This window comes from Lissotriton helveticus, chromosome 2_1 (assembly GCF_964261635.1).
Source record: "Lissotriton helveticus chromosome 2_1, aLisHel1.1, whole genome shotgun sequence".
Classification (NCBI taxonomy): Eukaryota; Metazoa; Chordata; class Amphibia; order Caudata; family Salamandridae; genus Lissotriton; species Lissotriton helveticus.
In genome coordinates this window covers 799923345-799945618 of record NC_136059.1, presented here as the reverse complement: position 1 = coordinate 799945618, position 22274 = coordinate 799923345, and the positions used below count along the sequence as shown (strand labels likewise).

Below are 22274 nucleotides of genomic sequence, written 5' to 3'. Positions count from 1 at the left end.
CTGCTGTTACTAAATTGCTATATCAATCCCGCACAGACCCTAATTAAAGACCAGCTGGAGGCACTGGCACAAAAACTAGAAGATCTGCTAAATAAATATAAAGCACATCAGGTCATTCTAGCTGAGGACTTTAATCTAAAATACCTAGATAAATCGGAAACTCTTCCTCGGGGATCGGGTAGAGGGGCCATCCTGCAAGACCTCTTCTTCAGCTATAAACTGACTTCAACCCACGCACTGAAAAGCGCCCACACGCCCGCTTGGCAGCCCCGGCCCACTTTCCGGAACGTGTCAAGAATTGATTACATTATGATAACTGGAGAGTTGGCAGACAGAATGACTGACTTTGAAATTGAAAACCGGCAAGAAAGTGATCATAGGCCACTAAGAGCAACATTCCAGCTGGACAAACCGACTGCCGCCTTCTATAAATCCATTGGGGAGTCAAGTGGTGAGGAGATACATGGCGTTACGCGGAGGATCAAGTGGTCAAACAAGACAGAAGGGAAACTTCAAACTTGGCTGGACCAGGCACAGGAAGGAAGTCTGCACAGAGAGGAACCACCCATAACAGCATGGGAGCAAATCATTGAGGATTTACAAAGTAAACTCGGGAACCCCAAATCACAAAATATAATGACAAATGCGCAACCTAGCACTGGAAACACCTGCCCTCAGGATATACGAGAACAAAAAACTTCTACGCAAGGTGCTCGTAGCAAAGAAAAGAGGGGGTAGTCAAACAGAGGGGGCATTGATACCTGCACTGAGGGCCTCCTTGAGGAAGAAGCTATGGGAATACAAAAAAGCCACCATGGAAAGCAAATGGCTTAAAGTTTTTTCCCTCCTCAAACAAAAAAGCTCAGCACATCTTTGGCGATTCATCAACCAGCTGAGCAATCGAGGACCAACGAGAGAAAACGGGGTACCCGAAAAAGATTGGGTCCAACACGTGAAACAGCTATATGCAATAGATCCCACTAATGAAGATTCATCAACAGACAAGGCAGAGCCAGCTGAGGAAGTTCTCCAGATCAGTACAAATCGAGAAGCTACACTCTCGAGCCCAGGAAGGAACGCGAGGGGTAACAGCTCCCAGGCCGCTGCTGAGGACATTACACCAACCTGGATAAACACCCAACACGTTATTAAAACTATTAAGCGTATGAGGAACGACGGCGCCCCAGGGCCCAACGGCATCCCAGCACCGGTCTTCATAAAGGCACCTGACTTCTGGGCGACTCTTTTAACTCCGCTCTTTAACCATACTTTCTTGTCTGCCACAACCTCTGACTCCTGGAGGGGCTCTATATTGGTTCCAATTTTTAAAAAAGGAGTCCGTCTAGAACCATCGAACTACAGGCTCATTGCCCTGCTTGACTTGGAGGCCAAGGCATATGCACGCCTAATACTTAATGATTTAGAAAAATGGGCCGAAAAAGAAAACATAATTCCTATGTACCAGACTGGTTTTAGGTCCCAGGCGTCCACAATGGACAATGTCCTGGTGCTAGCACATCTCTCAGCCCAGGCAACCTCGAAGAACCACCCACCACTATTCTGCTGCTTTGTGGTCTATAGTACCGCCTTCGACAAAGTGGACAGAAAACGCCTATGGTGGAAACTGGATAAGTGGGGGATACCACCGAATCTTCTGAAGGCAATTAAGTCACTATATGAGGCCACCTGGGTGCGGGTTAAAACAAGCGCTCGGACGGTTTCCCCCAAGATAGGCACAGAAAATGGGCTGAAACAAGGGTGTGTGCTGGCCCCCATTCTGTTTAATTTATACTCAGCAGACCTGGGGGAGGCCCTAAAAGGAGCCAGCCTAGTAGCCCCCAGACTAGGAGGTGTGAGGATACCAGTCCTACAGTATGCCGATGACACGGCTATAATGGACCACACGAAGATCGGCCTACAAAGAACACTAACTGCTTTAAATAGATTCAACATCGCCAACAGCTTGGCTGTCAATCAAGGGAAAACAAAGGTCATCATCTTTGGGTCCTATCAACGGAAAAGGCAAGCACAGTGGCAGCTGGGAAATACGCAAATAAACTTGGTGGCCTCTTACAACTACCTGGGGGTTTGGTTCTCGGAACGGGCCAAGGCCAATATACATCTAAATCATCAGGCCTCCAAAGCCAATAAGGTAACACACTTGCTAAAACAACTAAGTCAGAACCTGATCAGTCCATCTGCCAGCCCAATTCTGATAGCCCTACGAGCAAAGCTTCTCCCTGCGATCTCCTATGGCCACCTGGCCTTTCCTGGGAAGTTGGATGTCCTTCTCGACTCAGCCCAAGTGAAGGCATACAAGTTGGTGTTACATATACCAAGGATAGCAAGAAGATCCAGGCTGAGACTGGAACTTGGCCTAGCAAGACCAGACTTGATTTGTCAGGGGGAGCTCATAAAGCTGTATCTAAGGGTACTAAGGGCCCCGGCTAAGTCCCTAAAGCACCACTTGAGATCGATCTTCGAAGGGCCAGCCTCGATATGGCACACCAGGCTGGGACACGCAATCAAAGCTTTGAGGATCGAGGAAGAAAACATTCCGCGGCAGGACATCCCACTGAATGCATGGAAGAGAGCCGTCAACAAACAAGTTTATGAAATCTCTTTTGACCTCGACCACAAAACCCTTCGTCGAAGTCCTCATTTGGACCCTTTAAACAACTCGTACATGGTAGGAAAAGCTCAATCATACCTAAGTGAGGCTTTAACAACTCATGCCCGAAGCAAAATTCTATACATGAGGCTGACCACGCTTGGGATAGCAGACTTCAACCCCGCATGGGCTCAAAGTGGGGAACCCACATCTTGTAGGTTATGCACCTACACGAGGGAATCTTGGCTGCACCTCCTCTGCTGCTGTCCTTTTTTTGAGAACGATCGACGGCGACTGTTGAGCCCGATTTACCTCACTCAGAGCATAAAATGTTGCTCCGATGCATCAGCCTTGTGTTTCTCAACTACCAACACAATGACCCTAGCGAGATTGGCGAGATTTGTCCACCAAATTAGGCTAGCCCTAAAAGCCAATAACGAAAACATCTTAACACCTGGGAATTCAATGCCCGAAAGCAGCGTATGATAGCTGAAATATCATTGCTACGTCGTAGCATTGACATTGCCCTCCGATGAAAGAAACGTCCGTCGTCAAGACTAACACCAAGGCACACATAGTTGGACAAAGGCCATCTACATGGGACTTTGATAGGAGCGCCGCACCCCCTCATTTTACTTTGCTTTCTTTTTTAACTCGCTTTTTCTTTTTTAATTGGCACACCAGTGCATCTTTTATCAAGCAAAGAAGCTTACAAACACAGTTTTTTGTATTCTCTTCTTTTACTGTAAAGATTTTAATTAATTGTACAGTTAATAAAAATTCTAATCAATATCTCTACCATCTACCATTAGGATATGGCTGAGGTATGGATTTGGAACTGGTTACTCGGGCTTGGTCCGGAGCTCTGCTAGTCTGTGGCCATCTTGGTCGGTGGCTAAACCCCAGTGTATTTACTCCTACTATCAATGAGCAACTTTTAAGCAATAACAAGTGTAGAGAAGGAAGAGCTGTTAGCAAAAGAGAGATGTACAAGTACAGAAAAAGAAAACATTGGTTGTGTAATTCCGGAGTATTAACAAAAAAAGTAGTATGTGATTTTTATTTTTTTTAATTTTTTTTTAATAAAATTTTTATTAAATCAAACAAACATACAAAAGAAAAAACCAAAACTCACAAGGCAAAAGTACAGTGTTACATGATCATGAGTCCATGCGGGCAAAGCTCCAGAGTTAGATACTTGTATTGCAATCAATTAGCGTGGGGTAAAAGGGGCGGACAAGGAAACAAGCAAAAGTATTGACGATAAAGGAAAGCTGGATGCCAATTAGGGGGACGTAGAAACATCAGGGTTTACATCCTGCGGGGGAGTACATATATTCCCACGATAAGCGTTCCATTGGTAGTATGTGATTATTGGTACATATTTATTTAACATTTGGAAGTGTTGACCTGGAATTGACTCAGTTACAAATCAAAGACTTGGAAATTATATTTTGCCAGTTATATCGGGTTGACAGATGAAGACATTGGATGTATATTGTATTTAAAGAAAACAAGATAATTTGCTTCTAAAATTTTTCATGAGTAAATACTTTAAATAATGTCATTTCAGTCTACCTTTGCCGCCAAATGACGCATTGTAGTCTTTTTGGATGTTTCGCTCGAATCTGTTTTAGCAAATTGTCATTTTGCTTCTTCCAGTCTGGGACCTGAGATTTGAGCATTACTGCCTAACTTGTCTCATTAAACCGTTTAGCTATTTTTAAAAAAAAGTGTTTAACCTTTTCTGTAACTTGGTGATGAAACTTTCTGGTTTTATGTATCTTCTGATTGTACCCGCAAAGTTTACTTTAACTGTTTAAATGTATCCAGTTATTCTGTCTGATTTGGCAAATACTCCATGGGCACCCTTCTTTTGGGCCTGCAGTAGCGAAATCACAAATTATAAAACATTTAAAATACAACTACTAGGAGGATGTGGGTCTTATTATATTTTCTTTATTTCTGTCCTCATTTGTTGCATGTTTGTAAACTCCACTTACTTCGTTCTCTGCTAACCCAGAACAGATTATTGTTTTGCAGATGGGTCCAGAGCTAGACCCATAGATAGTTCTGATATAAACATTCTCTTTAAACTCTTTTAGTTTCTTAAAAGGGGCTTCCATTTTGTTGGGATCAACTTTTCAGTGAGATTGGGATGTTTTCATTGTCAATTCTTCATATCCCTGTCAAGGTTGGATTGTGAACATGATGTTTGTAGGGCACTATGACAGCCTGAAAGAAGCTGTATTTGTAGTTTAATTTGCATTAAGAATTAGAACTGGTGACTGGGAAATGTATTTATTAGTGGCAACGTTTATACATTGAAAGCCTACTGGTGAAATGTTGGCTTTGATGATTGATTTAGTGGTTATTTAACGGTACATGTTTTAAGCAGTATTAGTGGAAGACAGTATAACAAAGAACATATCTGAACAGTCTGTAATGTCTGATCAGATTTCTTAGCTTCATGGGCAGAAGATGTTGTAATAACTTAAGAATAGGAACCGATCTCAAAGTCACATGAAAACTTTGCTGTATCTAATGTCTCTGTTCATTGCTCTTGGCCCCTGACAGCCGTAGATAGCTGTGGAATGTGCCATCATTCATTCTTTCGCCTGCCCTGGCATGCATTGCTTCTGAAGGCTCTCACTGCCGAGTAGTTAATTCCTTGTCAAGTTGAAGTGTGAACATGCTGTTTCTTGGCCCCTGCGACAGCCTACAAGAAACAGTCAGGTGCGCTATTCGCTGTCTCGAAGTGATCGGCGTTTACCTCTATTGGCAAGAGGTTCTCCGCTCAGTACCACTGAGGTCATAACCAGAAAAGAGACAACAGACAGAATAAATGCAAAGTAAATACCCATGCATCTTACTCATCACACTACTAAAAAAAGCTCATTTATAAGTTACCACTTGATGGCTTCAGCAATACAGCGCCGCACTCTAACTGACTAACCTATCCAACACTTAAAATGTACTTGCATGTTCACTATACTAATTCAACACTAATCCTCTATGGGTTCCAAGTAGCGTGCTACTCGCCGAAAAAGCGATTCGACGCCTCGTCAGGGTAGTAAGCGCTATATAAATGCAATTACAATACAATACAGCAATCTTGTAGCGCCAGAGGGCCTGCCTAAATGGTTAAACCTGGAAGGTTTGTAAGAAAAGGGATAGAAATGTGAGCTGGAAAAAGCATGCTATTTTCTATCCCACTCTGAAACAGGTTATAATATTATTAGTTTCTTTTCAGCATCAAAAGCATTACAAAAGTCTGTAAAAAATAATGCAAGTGCGTGCATGAGCAGAGTTCCCACAAGAAAAATTGTGTTGCTTATGCAATATAAACCGCGAATTCCATGGCCAGCTTCACTTCGGCCCCTCGTTTCTCCATTATTTCTGAGTGTGCTCTGAATGTTCTGTTACTTCAGTGACATAATAATAAGAGTGATGCAAGTTTTACTAAGCGATGTTGTTGCTTTGAGCGACAGCACCGACACCAGAGTAGAAGCAGCAGTATGCCTGTTACTACTACATAGGCCGCATCTGCAGAGCAAAGGCTCCAGTGTTCTCATCTGCTGTTGGTGTTAAGTGAGAAGGAAAACATTAAAATATCAAGATTTTCTTTGCAAGAAACAGGCAGGTACCATCAGGCAAGTAACTGATGCTCGCTCTGAATGAGAACCTCTTTTGTTACTGACGGTATCTTGATGAAATGTTAAGAAAGGATATTGGAGAGTGAGTTGGCATTTGGTGGGCGCACTGTTTTCTAACATGCTGCTCTCACTTTGCTCGCTTCTACTTACTGTGTGTCTCTTTTACTTTTTTTGTCTTGAGGGGCAATTTTGATTTTCCTGCCTGGATACGATGAAATTGTTGGACTCCGGGACCGTATCTTGTTTGATGACAAGCGGTTTGCAGATAACGCACATAGGTAACGCATTTGTCAAAGCTGCTGATGCCTGCCTTATTATCTTTTAGATTTAACAACTCCTTTTAAATACGATTCTGGTTTGCACACAGGTATCAGGTCTTTATGCTTCACTCCAACATGCAAACATCCGACCAGAAGAAGGTGCTGAAGAACCCCCCTATGGGCATTCGTAAAATAGCAAGTATCCAGTGTTACATCATCTTCTGTTTAACGTGTTTTAGTACTCTTAAATGAGAGCACTTATTTATTTGCTTTTGTATTTCAGATTCTTTCTACAAATATTGCCGAAACGAGCATTACAGTCAATGATGTTATATTTGTTATTGATTCAGGCAAGGTGAAAGAGGTAGGTTTGGACCCATTGGCTTCATATTTTTATAAAGTGCTTTTTTGTGTAAAGTCCATTCCACCATGACAATTAGTGATGGTACTGCATTGAATAATGTGTATTCCAGCGAGAAAATGCTGAACGCTAACAGTAAGTTATCCTTTATGTAGGCATTGCATACACAATAGTTTGAAGTCAATGATCATGCCCAACAGGTTTGAAAGAAGCCTTGGCAAAGACAACTGGTCTGACCTTGCTAAGCAGCTGCAATTAATATTTGTGTATTTTTGTTTTGTATATTGTTTATTACAGTAAAAAAGCAGGCCATCACTTAAATTTAGCCACTTTCTGAGTGCAATAAAAATGTTACATTATAATTACATTCACTGTTGTGGCTTTTTTACTAGTCATTTTCCACTCAGAAGACGCTAAACTTATGGTTGTCCTGTTCCAGCGCTCCAACAGAAATTCTTTATAAATGACGTCACTATCTACTACCACACTTACCAATCAAAACCAGGCCCATAAGAAACAACAGAGCAGCTGAAACATGAGGCGAATGGATCTAATATGTTTGTTTTTGAACTATAAACTATCTACAATAATCAAGACCAGCTTGTCATTTTAGAAAGTTTTATTTAAACACATCTAGAAAAACTCAGGTTTTGGAATTTTATTAAACAAGCATTAGAAAATGTCATAAAGAGAGGTTTATTCAGAATTAATAAAAAGAGCATAAATCAAGAATTATTATTCATTAGCAGGAATAAATAATTTTAAGCATTTCCAAACCTAACTATCTCTTTGTCTCTACCCTCATCACCTAGAAATAAAGTAATTAATAAAAACACCTTTCCTCACGTGTAAAGTCCATCAGCATAACACGTCCTCCAGAATTCTCGAGCGTAAGCCCACTCTCTGTTCTCTGAAGCTATTCTTATACCCTAAAATAAGCTGAGCTAACTATTTTTCACATTCCAGCAGACGAATTCTAGTCCTCCATTGGCTGAGCCACCTCGTGCCACAGTAAACTGAGACACCTCCTTCTCACATGCCCGGGCAAATTTACCAGTTCATTGTTCATGTAGAAGTCTTGGCAGCATTTCCTCAGGCTGCTACAATTTGTATTGAAAGAGGTTTCAAGCAATGCATATCTATCACGTCTCTTCCTTTTAACCTTGAGTTTGTCCGCTCTGAATTCACGTAGCCTGTTTGCAAATTTCTCCACAGAACCATCTTTTTAGCAGTTCATTCCAAAACCTTTCAAAATAAAAGCTCAGAGGCTTTTTCCATCCTCTTCAGAATTATTTTCTCTGTGCCATTTTCATCAATAGGCCTCTTTTCAAAAAGCGTCACTTTTCTGCGCCACCTCTCTTGCGCTACTTTTAAATGTGTATTATTTTTCTGCAGCCATCTCTAAGCTTCATTTGTAAAACTATTATATAAACAAACACAAGAAAAGAATTAATGAAAGAAATATTATTCATTCTGTTTCCACCCCTTGTCTGCTAATTAATTAACCAACCCATCCATTAGTCTAATGTTACCTAGCAAAAGCAAACACATATAGCAGCATTTTATATCTACCAGTCTTCATGAAATCCAGCAGGGTTCTTTATGCACCTATAGAGAATAGAGTGACACCACATAGACAAGGAAAGCAAAATAAGCACATGCCACTTTTAAATTCAGCTGCAGTTAGTTATAACATGACAGAAAACGACAAATTATTTTATTATTTTGCACGAACAAAAAGATGCAACATGTAATGCACATTTATGAGCACATATATTAGTTTCCCCATGTGGCAAAGTTTAATCTAGGTTGTTTTAGTACAAAAACACTACAAATCATATATATAGGATTATTTTATGTTATGGAAGTGTGACTTCACGAGTTGGAATAAAATATTATTCTCTATCTCGCTCCATCAGTCCCTAGAACCAAGAAAGCCAGTTGGGGTGACAGAAGCTTTGTAGCTTCCACAGTCAAACTGTGGAACTCTCTTCCCTTGCAGATGAAGGCTAGTCCCACACTGCTATCTTTTAGAAAACAAATAAAAATGTGGCTCTTCAAGCAATACGCTTCTCACCAGCTTTTGTTTACCCTTTCAGCGTATAGCGCCGAGACACCTATGGGTATTTGTGCGCTTTACAAGTTGCTAAAATAAATAAATTCAAAGTGAAGGGAACCAATGAGTAAATTGGGCTGACCCATTGCGCCAATCTGTATGTTGTGGTGGGCAGTAGCAAAAAGTGAATGACAATTCAACAGACCAATGGATGAAGCCTGCTAACCAAAAGCCCGTCTGTGTATTTGTATTGGGTATGATTTCTTTTAAAATCAATGGCTTGACAAAGGGGTTAAAGCTGTCGCAAACACCGGACCTAAAAATGTGTCAGCAATATGTAAGATGTTTTTGTTGACATCCATTTTATAAATGGTGGGTGCACCGAACATGGTGTTGGATTAGAAGAGACCATGCTGCTCTCTTCTTTTGACCATTCCATTGCCCACAGTCCTCAGATGCCCACATGATTACATCATCTGACTAACTTTTGAATAGATGGCTGTTTGTGCTCTTCCGATCCATGCTTCAATTGTTTAACAATACATCTATGTGAAAACATATATCAACCTTTTTTGGGTACCATTATATAAAGAACAGCAAATGATTTACAAAAGGTAATTGGGTAACAGCCACACATATCCGAGTTATGACACACATGGCATAATCTGCTACCCTCCCAGATCATGCGGGTGGATCCTAACTAGACCACCGCCAGCAAGCAATGATTCCTGGTGGGAACTTGCAATTTAAAAGAAATTGATACATAATCACAACAAGAGACTTGCTAGGTTTACAGATGCATTATATGCAAGAAGGATATGAGGAAAGTAACTGTCCACAACTAAATGTAACTGAACAGGTTTTTGATGACCAAAACATGGTGGCTACAGGCTACAAGGAATTTTAATACGGTCTGCTGATAACTGTATAAATGAGGAAGAAAAGTGCTGTACGAAAAAACACATAGGACCTGATTCACAAAGGTAACTTACACTTTAGGGTAATTTACACTTTTGAATAAGTTTACTACTTTTTGGATGTACTCAAAATCGTAGTGTACATTTACTCCAAAGGTGTAATTTACATGTCTCCAACAAACTGAAGGGGCTGGTCACAAACTGGAGGGGCTATCCAGAAAGGTAACCTATACGTTTGGAGTAACTTTACACTTGTTAGTAGCCAAAAAGTAGTAAACCTACTCAAAAGTGGGATTTACCTTTGTGAATCAGGCCCATCATGATTATTTTTGTCTCCCTTTTTTGTATTAAGTAAATCCAGTGTACTCACCCATTGTTTGCCTTTAATGTATGGTTTGAGGCCTGTCACCAATACCTTTGTGCTATCCCTTTCTCTGTATTAAAGTCAGCAATAATCCGCCTTCCAGTTGATATGGTTCTGTACCAAATGATATGTCTGATCCTTGCTCTGTACTGTAATAAGAATATATAGTCTGGTTCTGGGTAAGCTGACCTCAGTTCAGTAAGGTATTGCCAAACAACTCCTCATTGCATTTACCTTTCCCTAAGATCATGATAATCAATGTGGCTTATTCATTGGCATGTTGTTTTTTTAATGTTGAGGAGTGGAAAAATATGCAGTTTGTATAGAAGTAGAATATCAAATGTGAGCCAATAGCAAAGCTTTCACCTTTCACATCACAAAACCTAGCACATAAGCAAAGAAGCAGCCTTGTAACACTGTTTTTGGCTTTTTTTCACAAATAAACTGTACCATATGGTATTATCTCGATGTGCAGAATTGCAACTATTTACATTCCTCCAGTCAATATTCAGTAGACAGGGAGATTGATTTTTTGAGGGCAGATTTTAAAGCAATGGGATACGAAGCAGATAACTGAGGGAAGGGTGAGCAAAGACACCATTCTGACCTTAAAACAGCAATAATCTACATTAATTTGAATACTTTCGTGTTTAGGCCCTTTCTGAATGAAAAGTGTGTGGATAGTGTAAACAAAAGTATAGCAAGAGAGTTCCAGGTGCTGGTTGCTGCTCCCTGAAGGATTGTTTTAAAGCTTGGGGTGTTCTGAATTTCAAAGTCTGAGGTTGCAAAGACGTTTTACTTTTTAGGCTTATTCCACCACCAGATGGTCAGTAGGTTGGCCAGGTATTAAGGTTTTTCAAAGGAGTGGCCTTATAAGTCAGCCATCCAATTTTGAACTTGATTCTTGCTTCCAGTGGTAGCCAGTGACGCTCTTGCAGAGTCAAGGAATTTATACTTGCCTGAAATCATTTTAGTCATGGAGTGGAAGAGTGGAAGACTACCTTTTTCGGTGGGAATTTGAAGGGTGAGATTCCTGTTATGCCAATTCTTCAGGCAAGTCAAGAGATTATTATGGCTTGAGAGCTTTTTTAAGTTGAGTTTCAGAGAGAACGTTTTTTATTATCTTTAGAGAATGTATATAGAAACTAGTTGATTGGGACAGTTTATTTATATGTGGGATTAGTGCTCAGTCCTCTGAAGATTTTACTATTGGCAAAAGGTAGGCAATAAAGCCTTTGACCCTTAGTTTCTTCAGCAGACAATGGTCAGTTTTGCATTTGAATTTGTCAGGAAGGAAGAAGAATTCTATATATTGTGCATTCAACATCAGGAAGTTGTCAGGCATTCAGCTTTGAAGTTTGTTGTGGCACAACTGGAGGCCACCACAGCTCATATTTTAACTGCACATCCTGTGTGAGAGAGTGCTTAAAGAGACTGCTGGTCTGGTAGACCCATATTTGCTAGTTTTCACAGAATCTCCTCAGTCTTTATCTTCCCTCCTCCTGGAACACAACCGGTTGTAATATCACCTACATTTACCTGTGAGTTGTTTCTGGGGTTATTTGACAGCCCCTAGCCCAAATAAGGAAATCCACCTGTCACCACAGCAGATAAAGAGAAGAGGTCTCTCTTCAAAATGTGTTCCTCTTGTGTTCTAGATCTATGCTGATTATCCGCACATTCAGTACCATTCATGCGTATACCCTAAGCTTAATTTGTGCCGCTGTGTAAGACATTTCCCTTAAAAGTCCTTAATGTCAGGAAAGGATAATAATCTTATTTTCTTCAGAAGAGGACAAGGAATTCTACCCAAAAAATTGGATTCTCTCTTGTCGGAGAAGAATCTGAGCTCTGTGCTTATTCTGTGACAAAGGTGGTGTAAAAAAGTAACCACCTAGAATTCTCCGAGCTGGATTTCCCAAAAGAAGCTCCCTTTTCTGCCTTTACAAAATGGTTGTATGTTCCAACCTTGCTATCCCAAACCATGCGTGGCTCTACAACGTGGTCTTAACAACGACCGCGTCTTAAACCATGCATGCCTGTACAATACATTTGGTTGTAGTTACATATTTGGTAAAGGCATATGCATGGTAAAGGTTCTGCTCTTGCCCTGATCTATGCCCTAAAACCTACCCACCTGTCCCGACTTACAACCCCAGCCCTAAAACCACCCCAGCCCCCTCTGCCCTGAATCTTAAAAGCAGTCCCCAGCCCTAAATATGAAGCCCACCCTAGCCCTTAAAACACCCCAGCCCCTCCGCGTCCTGAGCCCTAAATCCCAACCCCATATTTGAATTCTACCCGACCCCCTGCCCCATAGCCCTGAATCCTTCACCCTATAACTCGACCCTGAACCCCCTGCGCTGAGCCCTAAAACTTTCACCCTATAACTAAAAAACACCCCAGCCTCTACCTGCTACCCACTGCCCCTAAGCCCTTAGTCCTTCACCCAGAACTTGAGCCTGATTACCCCCTCTCTGCCCTGAGCTCTAAAACCTTCACCCTATAACTAAAAACACCACAGCCCCCTCCCTAAACCCTAAAACTGCATACCAGCCGCAACCCGACCCTAAGACGTAGAAAATACCCTATCCCTACTATCCAACCCCCAACCCTGACCCCTAAAAACGGCCTCCCAGTCCCAAAAAAGTTTAAAAAGTAAGAAAATCGTACTCCCCAAGTTCCTCGTCCAGGCAGGAACTCACTTCTGACTCTCCACCCAGATCTCCTCCACCTGCGGTCTAGAGCGCTAACTACCACTGACGTCTAAACCACGCATATGCGTGGTATAGGCATATGCGTGGTTTAGACGTCCGTGGTTACGCCTGCGTTGTTCAGCCCCTTCTTGTTCTGACTGTGTGATTTAGGCTGTTTCCCCTAAAAAAATAAAAGAAGACAACATTTTCCACCAAGAGACCATTGAAAAACGTATGAACACTCTGCGTAAGAGTGTGAAAATCACCTCCTCACAAGCTCTGTCAATTCACCCACAAACTATTGTTACCAGGAGGCCACCTGTTGATCATGAAGAAGACAGTATCGTCGATACCCAACTCACTGTCAGCAGTGGCACAAATGATAATAGCCTCTTTAATCCTTATGACCTCTTTGTTGAGAACTTGACCAATGATGACCCGTTCCGTCAGTGATCATGAAGACACCATTATCATCAGCATAATCTTCATTGGTCAACAGTCACACATCAACAACCCTGCAGCAGAACATCAGCATTCCAACATCTCTTGAGGGTCCTCTATGATTCTCATGGCTCCAGACGTCACTGCTCAGGGTCTCAATTTAGCTGCCAGATTATATCTGGGACCCTGATTTAAAAGCTGACACCACTGACCAGGGGCAGCTGTCTGATACATCCTACAGTGTGACGGAACTGAATGCTCAGTATACAATTGAGTTTGAGCTTGTAGGAGAGGAAAACAAGGGTTTATTGACTAGAATATTCCAGAGGGGCTGGCATACTGCAGCAGGGCTATGACAAGTATGCCTCATCGCAATATGTACCTTCAGAAGGATGGCGTTGTAGATATAAGCACTGCTACAAACTCAGGCGCAATTAACAGGAACCATTTATAATACTAGCCTCTGCGAAATTGCTTGGGTCTTAGCAACAAATTATGAAGGCCTTCTAGATATTGGTCCCACAACTGCAGAACTATTTTGTGGTTCCTCTCTAGACACCATCACCAGTGCTGCTTGAGATGCAATCCCTGATGCCACCACCTCCGCTAACTCCACCTCAACCCTTTTACCTAAAGATGTGTCCAGTCTGAACTTGGGAGAAAATGAACCACATGATATTGACCAAGACGCAGAAGAGGAATGGGAGATGCTTTCCCATGATGGTGGATCAGGAGGATGTGTAATGGAGACCTCATACTCCCCCACTAAAGTTAATTTGAGACTTTGCCCTATGAATGGGTGTAGGCTTCAAGCTGAACATCTGCCAGAGAACCAGAATGAGCAGGCAGATCCCTTCAGCCTCTTTGGTAAAGAGCCACAAATAGGACTTCAGCAAGATCAGCTTCAACAAATGTTAAAGATTGGGGTAACCCCAACTTAGAGATCTATTTGGCATTTGTCAGGACAAAAAATGCAAGCAGGCACTGTCAACCGGTCTCGATGGGCTATGCCTTATCGATGACATGGTCAAAGATATTTACCTTTCTACCGTTTCTCCTTATCTAGAATACTCTACAGAAGGCCAAGTTGTTGTTCTAAACATTGATACTCATGCATGCTACATGGCCACTGCCATTTGTGATACACTGATAATCCACCTGTACTGACACTAACCTACTGCGCTGAAATTCCATTCCAATCTTCTCTCCAGACACAACAGACCGGTTTGACACAACGACTTGAAGTCTCTGAAGCTAACATCCTAGTTCCTGTCACCTAAATGTAAATGTCCAGTATTTATAAAGCGCAAACAATTACCGGAAGGTGTCAAGGTGCTGGGGGCCGTTGGGAAGATTAAGCGAGCTATTGCCCAGAGTCACATGGTGCTGGACTGATCTGCCGCTGGGAATCGAACCGGGTTCCGAAGTAAGTCGCCCTGGTCACTGCGCCACACATCTTCCACCTAGAGTTAGTCATTTGGATATTGCAAAAGACTACAGAGTAATATTGGCTGAGGTTCTCACCCCCTGTATGACCAAAACTCACAATGTCAAGTTGAAGTTTTTTATCTCATGGTGCAAGGGTGAAAGCCTTTATCCACATCAGATTCTGCCATACCTACTTCACCTGGTGTGGGGAGGGCTAAGGTATGCCCTGGACAGGGTCTATTTGGCAGCGATATCAAGGTTCAGGAATTGTTTTCGCTGAACGTGCTTCTCCCAAAGGCTCATCAAACAGTACATGAAAGCTCTCTTCCTAGCCATCCATCCAATTAGTTACCCCCCCTCTGCCACGGTTGTTGAACACAGTACTCAGCCTGCTTATGTTATCTTTTGAGTACATCCTGTGGAAGATTGTGCTTCCTTTGTCTCTGCTTCTTTAAGTCTTTGGAATAGTGTGCCATGATCCTCTGTGTCAAAGGCAGCTGAAAGGTCCAAGAGAAGAAGGGCAGCAACCTGTTTTGTCTCCTGTGTTTTTTTTCATCCTAGATAAGATTAGGGCCTATTCAGTGCCTCTTCCTGGATGTACTCTGGTTTGAAAGTCTGAAAGTATGAAATTGTCCTTAATGAATTGTGATAGCTTGGCGAATTCTGCTCTTTTAATAAGTTTTCTCAGGAATGGCCCATTTGCTACGGGTCCGTAGTTGTTGGGGTCTTGATTGTCCAGGTTAGGCTTCTTTTTTACTAATGGGCATAATTATCCCTTTTTTAAAGTTTTCTCAGAAAACCCCTGTTAAGTCTTTGATGAGTGTAATGACTGGGATGGGTGCTGAGGTTGATAGTAGAATGCTTTTGAAGATTTGAGGTGGGCAAGGGTCAGGGGACAGCCGGCTGGCTTGGTCGCTTAGACAAGATCCAGAAATTAAAATGTGGCTGGTGGCAACAGGCTTCCTGGACTAGAGATTGGGTCACATGTTGTTTCTCTTTTTAAGGGCATAGGCGACACAACAACATGAGAATTGAATGGTTTAAAGCAACTCCGCTTGATATTTTTATTTTCAGTAATCCACTTCCATTTAAAGCAGATTAAAATGAAGGAGGCTTTAATTACTGGGAGTGAATATTATTGTTCAGTGTCCTCTTTAAGGCTAGGAAAGTATCTGTTGCCCAACAATGAATGAATCACATGTTGTGATATAACTAGAGAAAAGGAAACACTATCCTCAATATGGAAATTGATGGACCCCCTCCCAGCCCTCCAGGATGCACTCCATCTTCCCCTAATCCTCCCCTCTCCTATAGACTTATACAAAGGTATCAAAGAGATCATATTGAGCCTCCTTGCAGTTGTGGGTGGAATCTAGTAGCCTACTACACTAGTGGTGAGTATAATTTCATGTTAACCACAGCACGTTGTAATATTCTAGCCTTTTAGACTGGTTTCTGTATGTTACAATGGTCAAGTTCCTTGCAGAACCAGTAATTAGCTTCACAACTTTCCCACCCCAGGAACAGTTGTGAAATTGCCATTGAGCTGAGGTTTCCCTGTAGAAAATGCTTCCTGAACTCTTGCTCCACCTGGGATTGAGACGCTAGGAGGTCATTGCCTGCAGAAAGAGGGAAAATTAAAACCGTCCAATATTTTGGGAAAGCCTGATATAAAGGAGGCATAGATCCCAGGGCAATGGAACAGAACCTAGGTCAGAGACAGTGGCTATAATAGAGACTGTGATAAAAATAGTGCAATTTGGGCAAAAATGATAATTGTGGATGTAAACTTACAGAATGATTGGAGAAGAATCCTCATTTATGAACTTTAATAAAACTTTCTGTACTTCACACATCTTGTTATGTTATGTTATGTTATAGATTTGTTTAAAGCGCAGCGGTTACCCAAGGGTTTCCTGGCGCTAGTCTCTTCTCCTCTAAGCAAAAACGGAAGAAAGGAGTTTTACTTATCAAAAAGCCAGGTTTTTAGTCCCTTCCTGAATGCCAAAAGATCAGTGGCATTTCTTGGGTGAAACGGAAGGTCATTCCAGGCTTTTGTCGCACAGAAAGCAAAACTCCTACCACCCCACAATACTTTTTTGGTGGATGGCACTGTGACCAACTTGGCTCCCAGCGAGCAAAGAGTTCTTTTCGGTGTATACCATTGAATACTGATGTTTCAAATGGTCGGGTCCTATGCCTTGAAGAGCTTTAAAAACCATGCAGTGGGAGTTGAAACGCACTCGATTCCTCAACGGGAGCCAGTGCAATTTTTTAAATTTCTTTAGAGATTGAGGAGAACTTGGACGTACCAGTAAGCGGCTGCATTTTGCAGCAGCTGGAGTTTATTCATGAATCTTTTTTTTGAATGTTTAAATAGAGACTGTTGCAATAATCCAGCCTTGATATGAACAATGCTGTGACCTCTGTTTGCCGGCTAACGGGTGGTAAAAACGGCAATATTTACTTGACTGTTGTAAGAACATACACTGTTGTTGATGCCATTGCATTTACTTGGTCACCAAAGGTAAGTCTCCCATCCACTATTACTCCTAAGTTTTTAACTTTTTTTGAAGGCGTAGGGAGAGTGCCCATAGAGTCCGGCCACTAATTTGGGGTCCAAAAGTTAGTATAATTCCCAAACAGTATGACTTTTTTTGCCTGAATTAAGTTTTAGGTAATTTTCGGACATCCATCTCCTGACTGATTCCATACAGTCTTGGAAGCGTTTGTCCAATCCCACCTCCTGACCTGGAAGCAGACACACCATGATTTGGGTGTCATCTACGTATGAGGTGTGATCAAACCCAAAAGCACTAATAAGAGGGGCCAATGATGAGACATACACGTTAAAAAGGGTAGGGCTCAGTGAGGTCCCTTGCGGGACGCCACAGGGCAGTGCAAAAGGTTTAGTCTGGTATTCACCCAGAGATACAATTTGTACTCTGTCTGTTAAGAAGGATTTTACAAGATCCCATGCTTTAGCTTGGATCCCATATGCCTTTAGATGATCCATCAGGATGTCATGATGGACCGTATCAAAGGCCGCAGACAAATCCAGTAGGATCAAAGCTGTCTTGCCACCCAGATCTACGGCTTCCCTAATCTCCTCTGCGGCCTTGATGAGAGCTGACTCAGTACTATGTCCCTCTCTAAAGCCATATTGGGTAGAATCCAAGGCTTGTGTTTCGCCTAAAAAGGCACTAATTTGTCGATTCATGGTTTTTCCAATCAGTTTTGCTGGAAGTGGATGACGGTAAATCGGGCGAAAGTTATTTGGATCCTTAGGGTCCAGGCTAGGCTTCTTTAGAAGGGGCAGAATTGAGGCAACCTTCCAGAGTTTAGGGAACTGGCCTGTTTCAAACATGACATTATGGATAGATGACAGTGATAGGGCAACCGGACCTGGGGCCAATTTGACCACAGCGATCGAGCATGGATCATAGGTCGACCCCGATTTTGCTGCCATAAGGAGCTTAACAATGTCCCCAAAACCAAAACCAACAAATTCGGTGGCCGTCGGTTCGCCCTCCTGGCCCCCAAATTCTGGAATCCTCTTCCCCTGACCATCAAATCCAGTAGCTCCCTCCTTCATTTCAGGAAGCTGCTCAAAACCTTCCTCTTTGCCCTCAGCCCCACCTCTGTCCTACAGCGCCAGGAAACCCATGGTGTCGGCGCGCTTTACAAATCCCACCTAACATAACATAACATAAAATTAGAGGACAATGGCACAAACTCCACTTTATTCAAAAAGAACTTAGCGATATCTTCACATAGTTCCTGACTCGACAGAACTTTAGCAGGGCCAAGAGAGGCCAGGCTTGATACCGTTTTAAAAAGCTCTTTCGTCGAGTTTTTCTCTAAATCAATTAGGGTTGTGTAGAACTTTTGTTTAGCGGAAAAAAGGAGTTGTTTATAACTCTGAAGGCTGTTTTTATATAGCCTTTTCTCTGTTTCTTTGTAGACTTTCCTCCAGCTCCGCTCTAGGTGCTTGCATATGAGTTTTTGATTTCTTAATTCTTCCTTAAACCATGGAGCGGAGGGTTGTAATCTTTTGGGGAAGAGAGTTTTTACTTGAGCTATTTTACAACAGGCTTATGCAGTGGTAGCGTCCTCCACTCCCTAAGGCATTTGGACCGCCGTGGTAGTAAGGAGTTCTTGTAGAACGGTCCCCTCAACCTTATTCCAGGCTCTAATTTCTATCTGTCCTTTCGGACGTTTCTCGCTAGCTCGCTGAACCGTGAGAGTCCACTCAAATTGAACAGCAGCATGGTCAGTCGGCACGAGAGGTAAAAAACCAGTGAACAGAAGACCAGGGTGGTTAGAAAAGATACCATCCAGGGTATGTCCTGCCACATGAGTCGGACCAATTACGTGCTGCCTAAGGTCAGCGCTGTTCATCATGTCGATCAGAGTCGCTGTATCTGGTTCAGAAGGAGCTTCCAGATAGTAGTTAAAGTCTCCCATAATAGTATAGGCGTCAGTGCAAAGGCCCTCTTCCAGTAAATTTCCAAAGGATACTGCAAGGGGTTCCTAGCTCCTGGTGGTCTATACAATAAGATACCTTCAAAGGTATGATAGTGGGATAAGCTAAAATTAAAAGACAAAGCCTCACAAGCTGAGTTGGAGGCGGACTGCAATACTGCCTTGATAGGTCAATGGTAGATCACTGCCAATCCCCTCCTTTCCTGATAGGCCTATTTAAAGTATGGCATAAAAACCCTAGTGGGGTGGCTTTCACTAAGTCCGGGCCAGAAGCTTTGTCAGTCCATGCTTCTGCAATAAAAGCCATCTTTATGTCCCTTTCCTCGATAAGCGTTGTACACTCCTTGCTGTGCTTAACTAAGGACCTTGCATTAAGCAATATACATTTGAACACTTGAGTTTCAAACCCTGATGTCACTGTCCTTTTATCATCAGCAGACCTAATGGTCTGATATTGGGTACTGGGTAGGGTCATTTTACAATTGGGACAGGCCGCTGAAAGAGGTGAAGGCCTTGAATTAAAAGAGAGACACAGGCAGACCATACCCTTACCCACCATATTAAATCCTAACAAGGTTGATCTAGAGTATTTACGGATGAAGGACTTACGGATGAAGGGCTGACAGGTCCTGGCGCTGAGCGTGGGCCAAGAACAGACGGGCTTGCCTTTGGCGCGCCCGCTGCGCGCTCGCACCAGCCTCTCTACTTATGTAATATTCAGGGAAATGCCTAGTCCCCCAACCGTCGTATCCCCAAGATGGCGGCCCCCGCGAAACTCAATGCGAGTCTGAACTGGTTCCAACAGAGCTTCAGTCCCCAGTGCGCAACAATAAAACAAAAGGTATGCTAAAAGGAGATAAAACAGTCGATTTTAAAATCGCTAAAGTTTTAAATGTCATATATTTGTAAAATGTGCAAAATACATAAACAATGCAAAACTAGCAAAAGTGCCTCAATGTCTCCTGACTCAAGCCTCAGGAGAAGTAACACTTAATTCGTTATCTGTGACTAATCAGTCCACGGCACCCTAAAGTAGTAATCTAAGAGTAGGAATAGAAGTGTGGATGCTTTGAGGAAATAGCAAGTTTTCTGATAAATCAAGAGCACTCAGGTACATCATCTCAAAGATGCATGGGATAACACAATATGGTTATGTAGTACATTAACAACATTTGAATATTGTTTGTCTGCATTAATTGGTACGCCTGTATGGTTAACTGTTTAGGTTACAGTAAATAAGGACATCTGACTCAACACATGATGTGAAGCTTCATATAGAGATGGCTCTGCATCAAGGACTAATCTCCAATGTGGGCTCAACTCGAGCAGTTAGGAGTATGCCATGGATCGAATGCCAGAGGCACTTGTCATGCACCAGGAGCTTGACAGGTTTAGGGTAGACCCTGTGAGGCCCAAATGATGAACAGAAGGTGAGGGTCACCCAGACGTGGTTGGCGATGCAAGCTTCGAGAAGGGCGGAGAGAGCTTATTGCTAAGGCAAGGACGCAAGAAAGGCAATTCTGACTCTTCCTACTACCTCCCTTTGATCGACCTTAGGTGACTTAGTGCAAGGCCCCTGCAGCAGTGAGGAGGTGTAGGGCTCTTGCAAATGGGGTCAGACTGAAGTAGGCGACTTGTGGCCTGTTCCCAGCTGCTTTCAACAGCAGGCCTCAGGCAAGATCCCCCAAGGGAGAGAAATAATCACATAAATGTCTCCGCTCATGTTCTGATTGTTGTGCCCTTCTCCGAATTAATCAGGTGCCAGAGGGAACCCAAGAGGCTTTGTTGTTCGCTGCTATATTTCGGACCTAGATTCCAGTCCCCACAAGCGGGTAAGTCTACCTTACTGATGAATATGGACTGATGCAGTTTACAAAACAAAAATAGGTTGCTCTCCTAGAAAAGGGAGGTGGGGCAATGAGGGTGTAGATATGCCAATTTATCGACTGTTAATAAAAAAACTAAAAGTAAAGAAACAGACTACCCTGCTGAAGGAGAGAGTAAACTACACAGTGGAATGATAGTGGCTCATCTCTCATTATCAAGTGAAACAAGAGACGCTGACATGATATTGAAAGAATATTGAGGCCTGGTTTTCTCGCTTTTAGAGTGGTTCACATTGCCCTTAGACTGCTTAGCGGCCACTTTCACACAGTCATCGACTCAGCAAAATGATAGGCATTCAAAAGGCGAACCACAAAATTCCTGATGGACAGCAGTGCCTTGTTTTGGCCTCGAGAAAAAGGACACAAGACTGCCTCCCCAGTTCAGGAGCCCAAACAGCACAAACCCATAAAGCACAGGAAGGTTTCGTTAGGGATCAGACAACATGAAATCAGAATGGTGAAACAGGATACAGTCGATTTCAAGAAAGTATGATGTGACCATACTAGGAATCATTCACATTACTCTGTGGGTTATTGGTGCTATAGCTGTATTGTTCTTGCCTTGGTCTCCAAGTCTCTACTTGGCACTTTGCCTGTCAATTTCCATTGACCCAGTCGATTTGTTGAAACATGCCCATGTCTTTTAACACTGGTATGGTCCCAACAATACAGTGATAGTCTCTGTACATTTAATAGTAACCGTAACAAATGACCTGTATCTTAAAAATGAATTACAGGCATCCAGAACAGATTTCCTGAAATGGAATGACAGAAGAAACAGGGTGATAACTTAAAGGCAGTTCTGATTATGGAAGTATTGCCTAAAGAGAACGAACAGGAATGGAAAAGCACTGCACTGAGAGGTGAGGGATATCTGGAGCCTGAATTCAAATAGAACCCTGCAGGAAACAGCAGGAGAGCATTATTTTTCAATAGGGGGGACTGGAGTCTAATCATGTTGAGAGGGACCTGCACTATACATGTTAGAAGTACGGCAAATATGAAAATAGCGTAGCTGGCCTTCTTGCTATGCAAATCAGGCACAGACAAGCAACTTTGCAACTGAACTAAAGCTACCACTTCAGATTCTCGAGAGTTGAACAAAGTGTTTTC

At 42.4% G+C, this 22274-nt stretch overlaps 1 protein-coding gene across 5 annotated transcripts in view; it reads left to right on the top strand.

Moving 5' to 3' along the window:
* Window positions 1–22274, top strand: part of YTHDC2 (YTH N6-methyladenosine RNA binding protein C2) — a 1035502-nt gene that overhangs the window by 482479 nt on the left and 530749 nt on the right. For all 5 annotated transcript variants that reach the window (XM_078675531.1, XM_078675532.1, XM_078675530.1 and 2 more), the window contains 3 exons: window positions 6449–6545; window positions 6635–6722; window positions 6811–6891. In XM_078675531.1, coding sequence (XP_078531657.1) covers window positions 6449–6545; window positions 6635–6722; window positions 6811–6891 — 266 coding nt within the window. The remainder of the gene's footprint in view (window positions 1–6448; window positions 6546–6634; window positions 6723–6810; window positions 6892–22274) is intronic.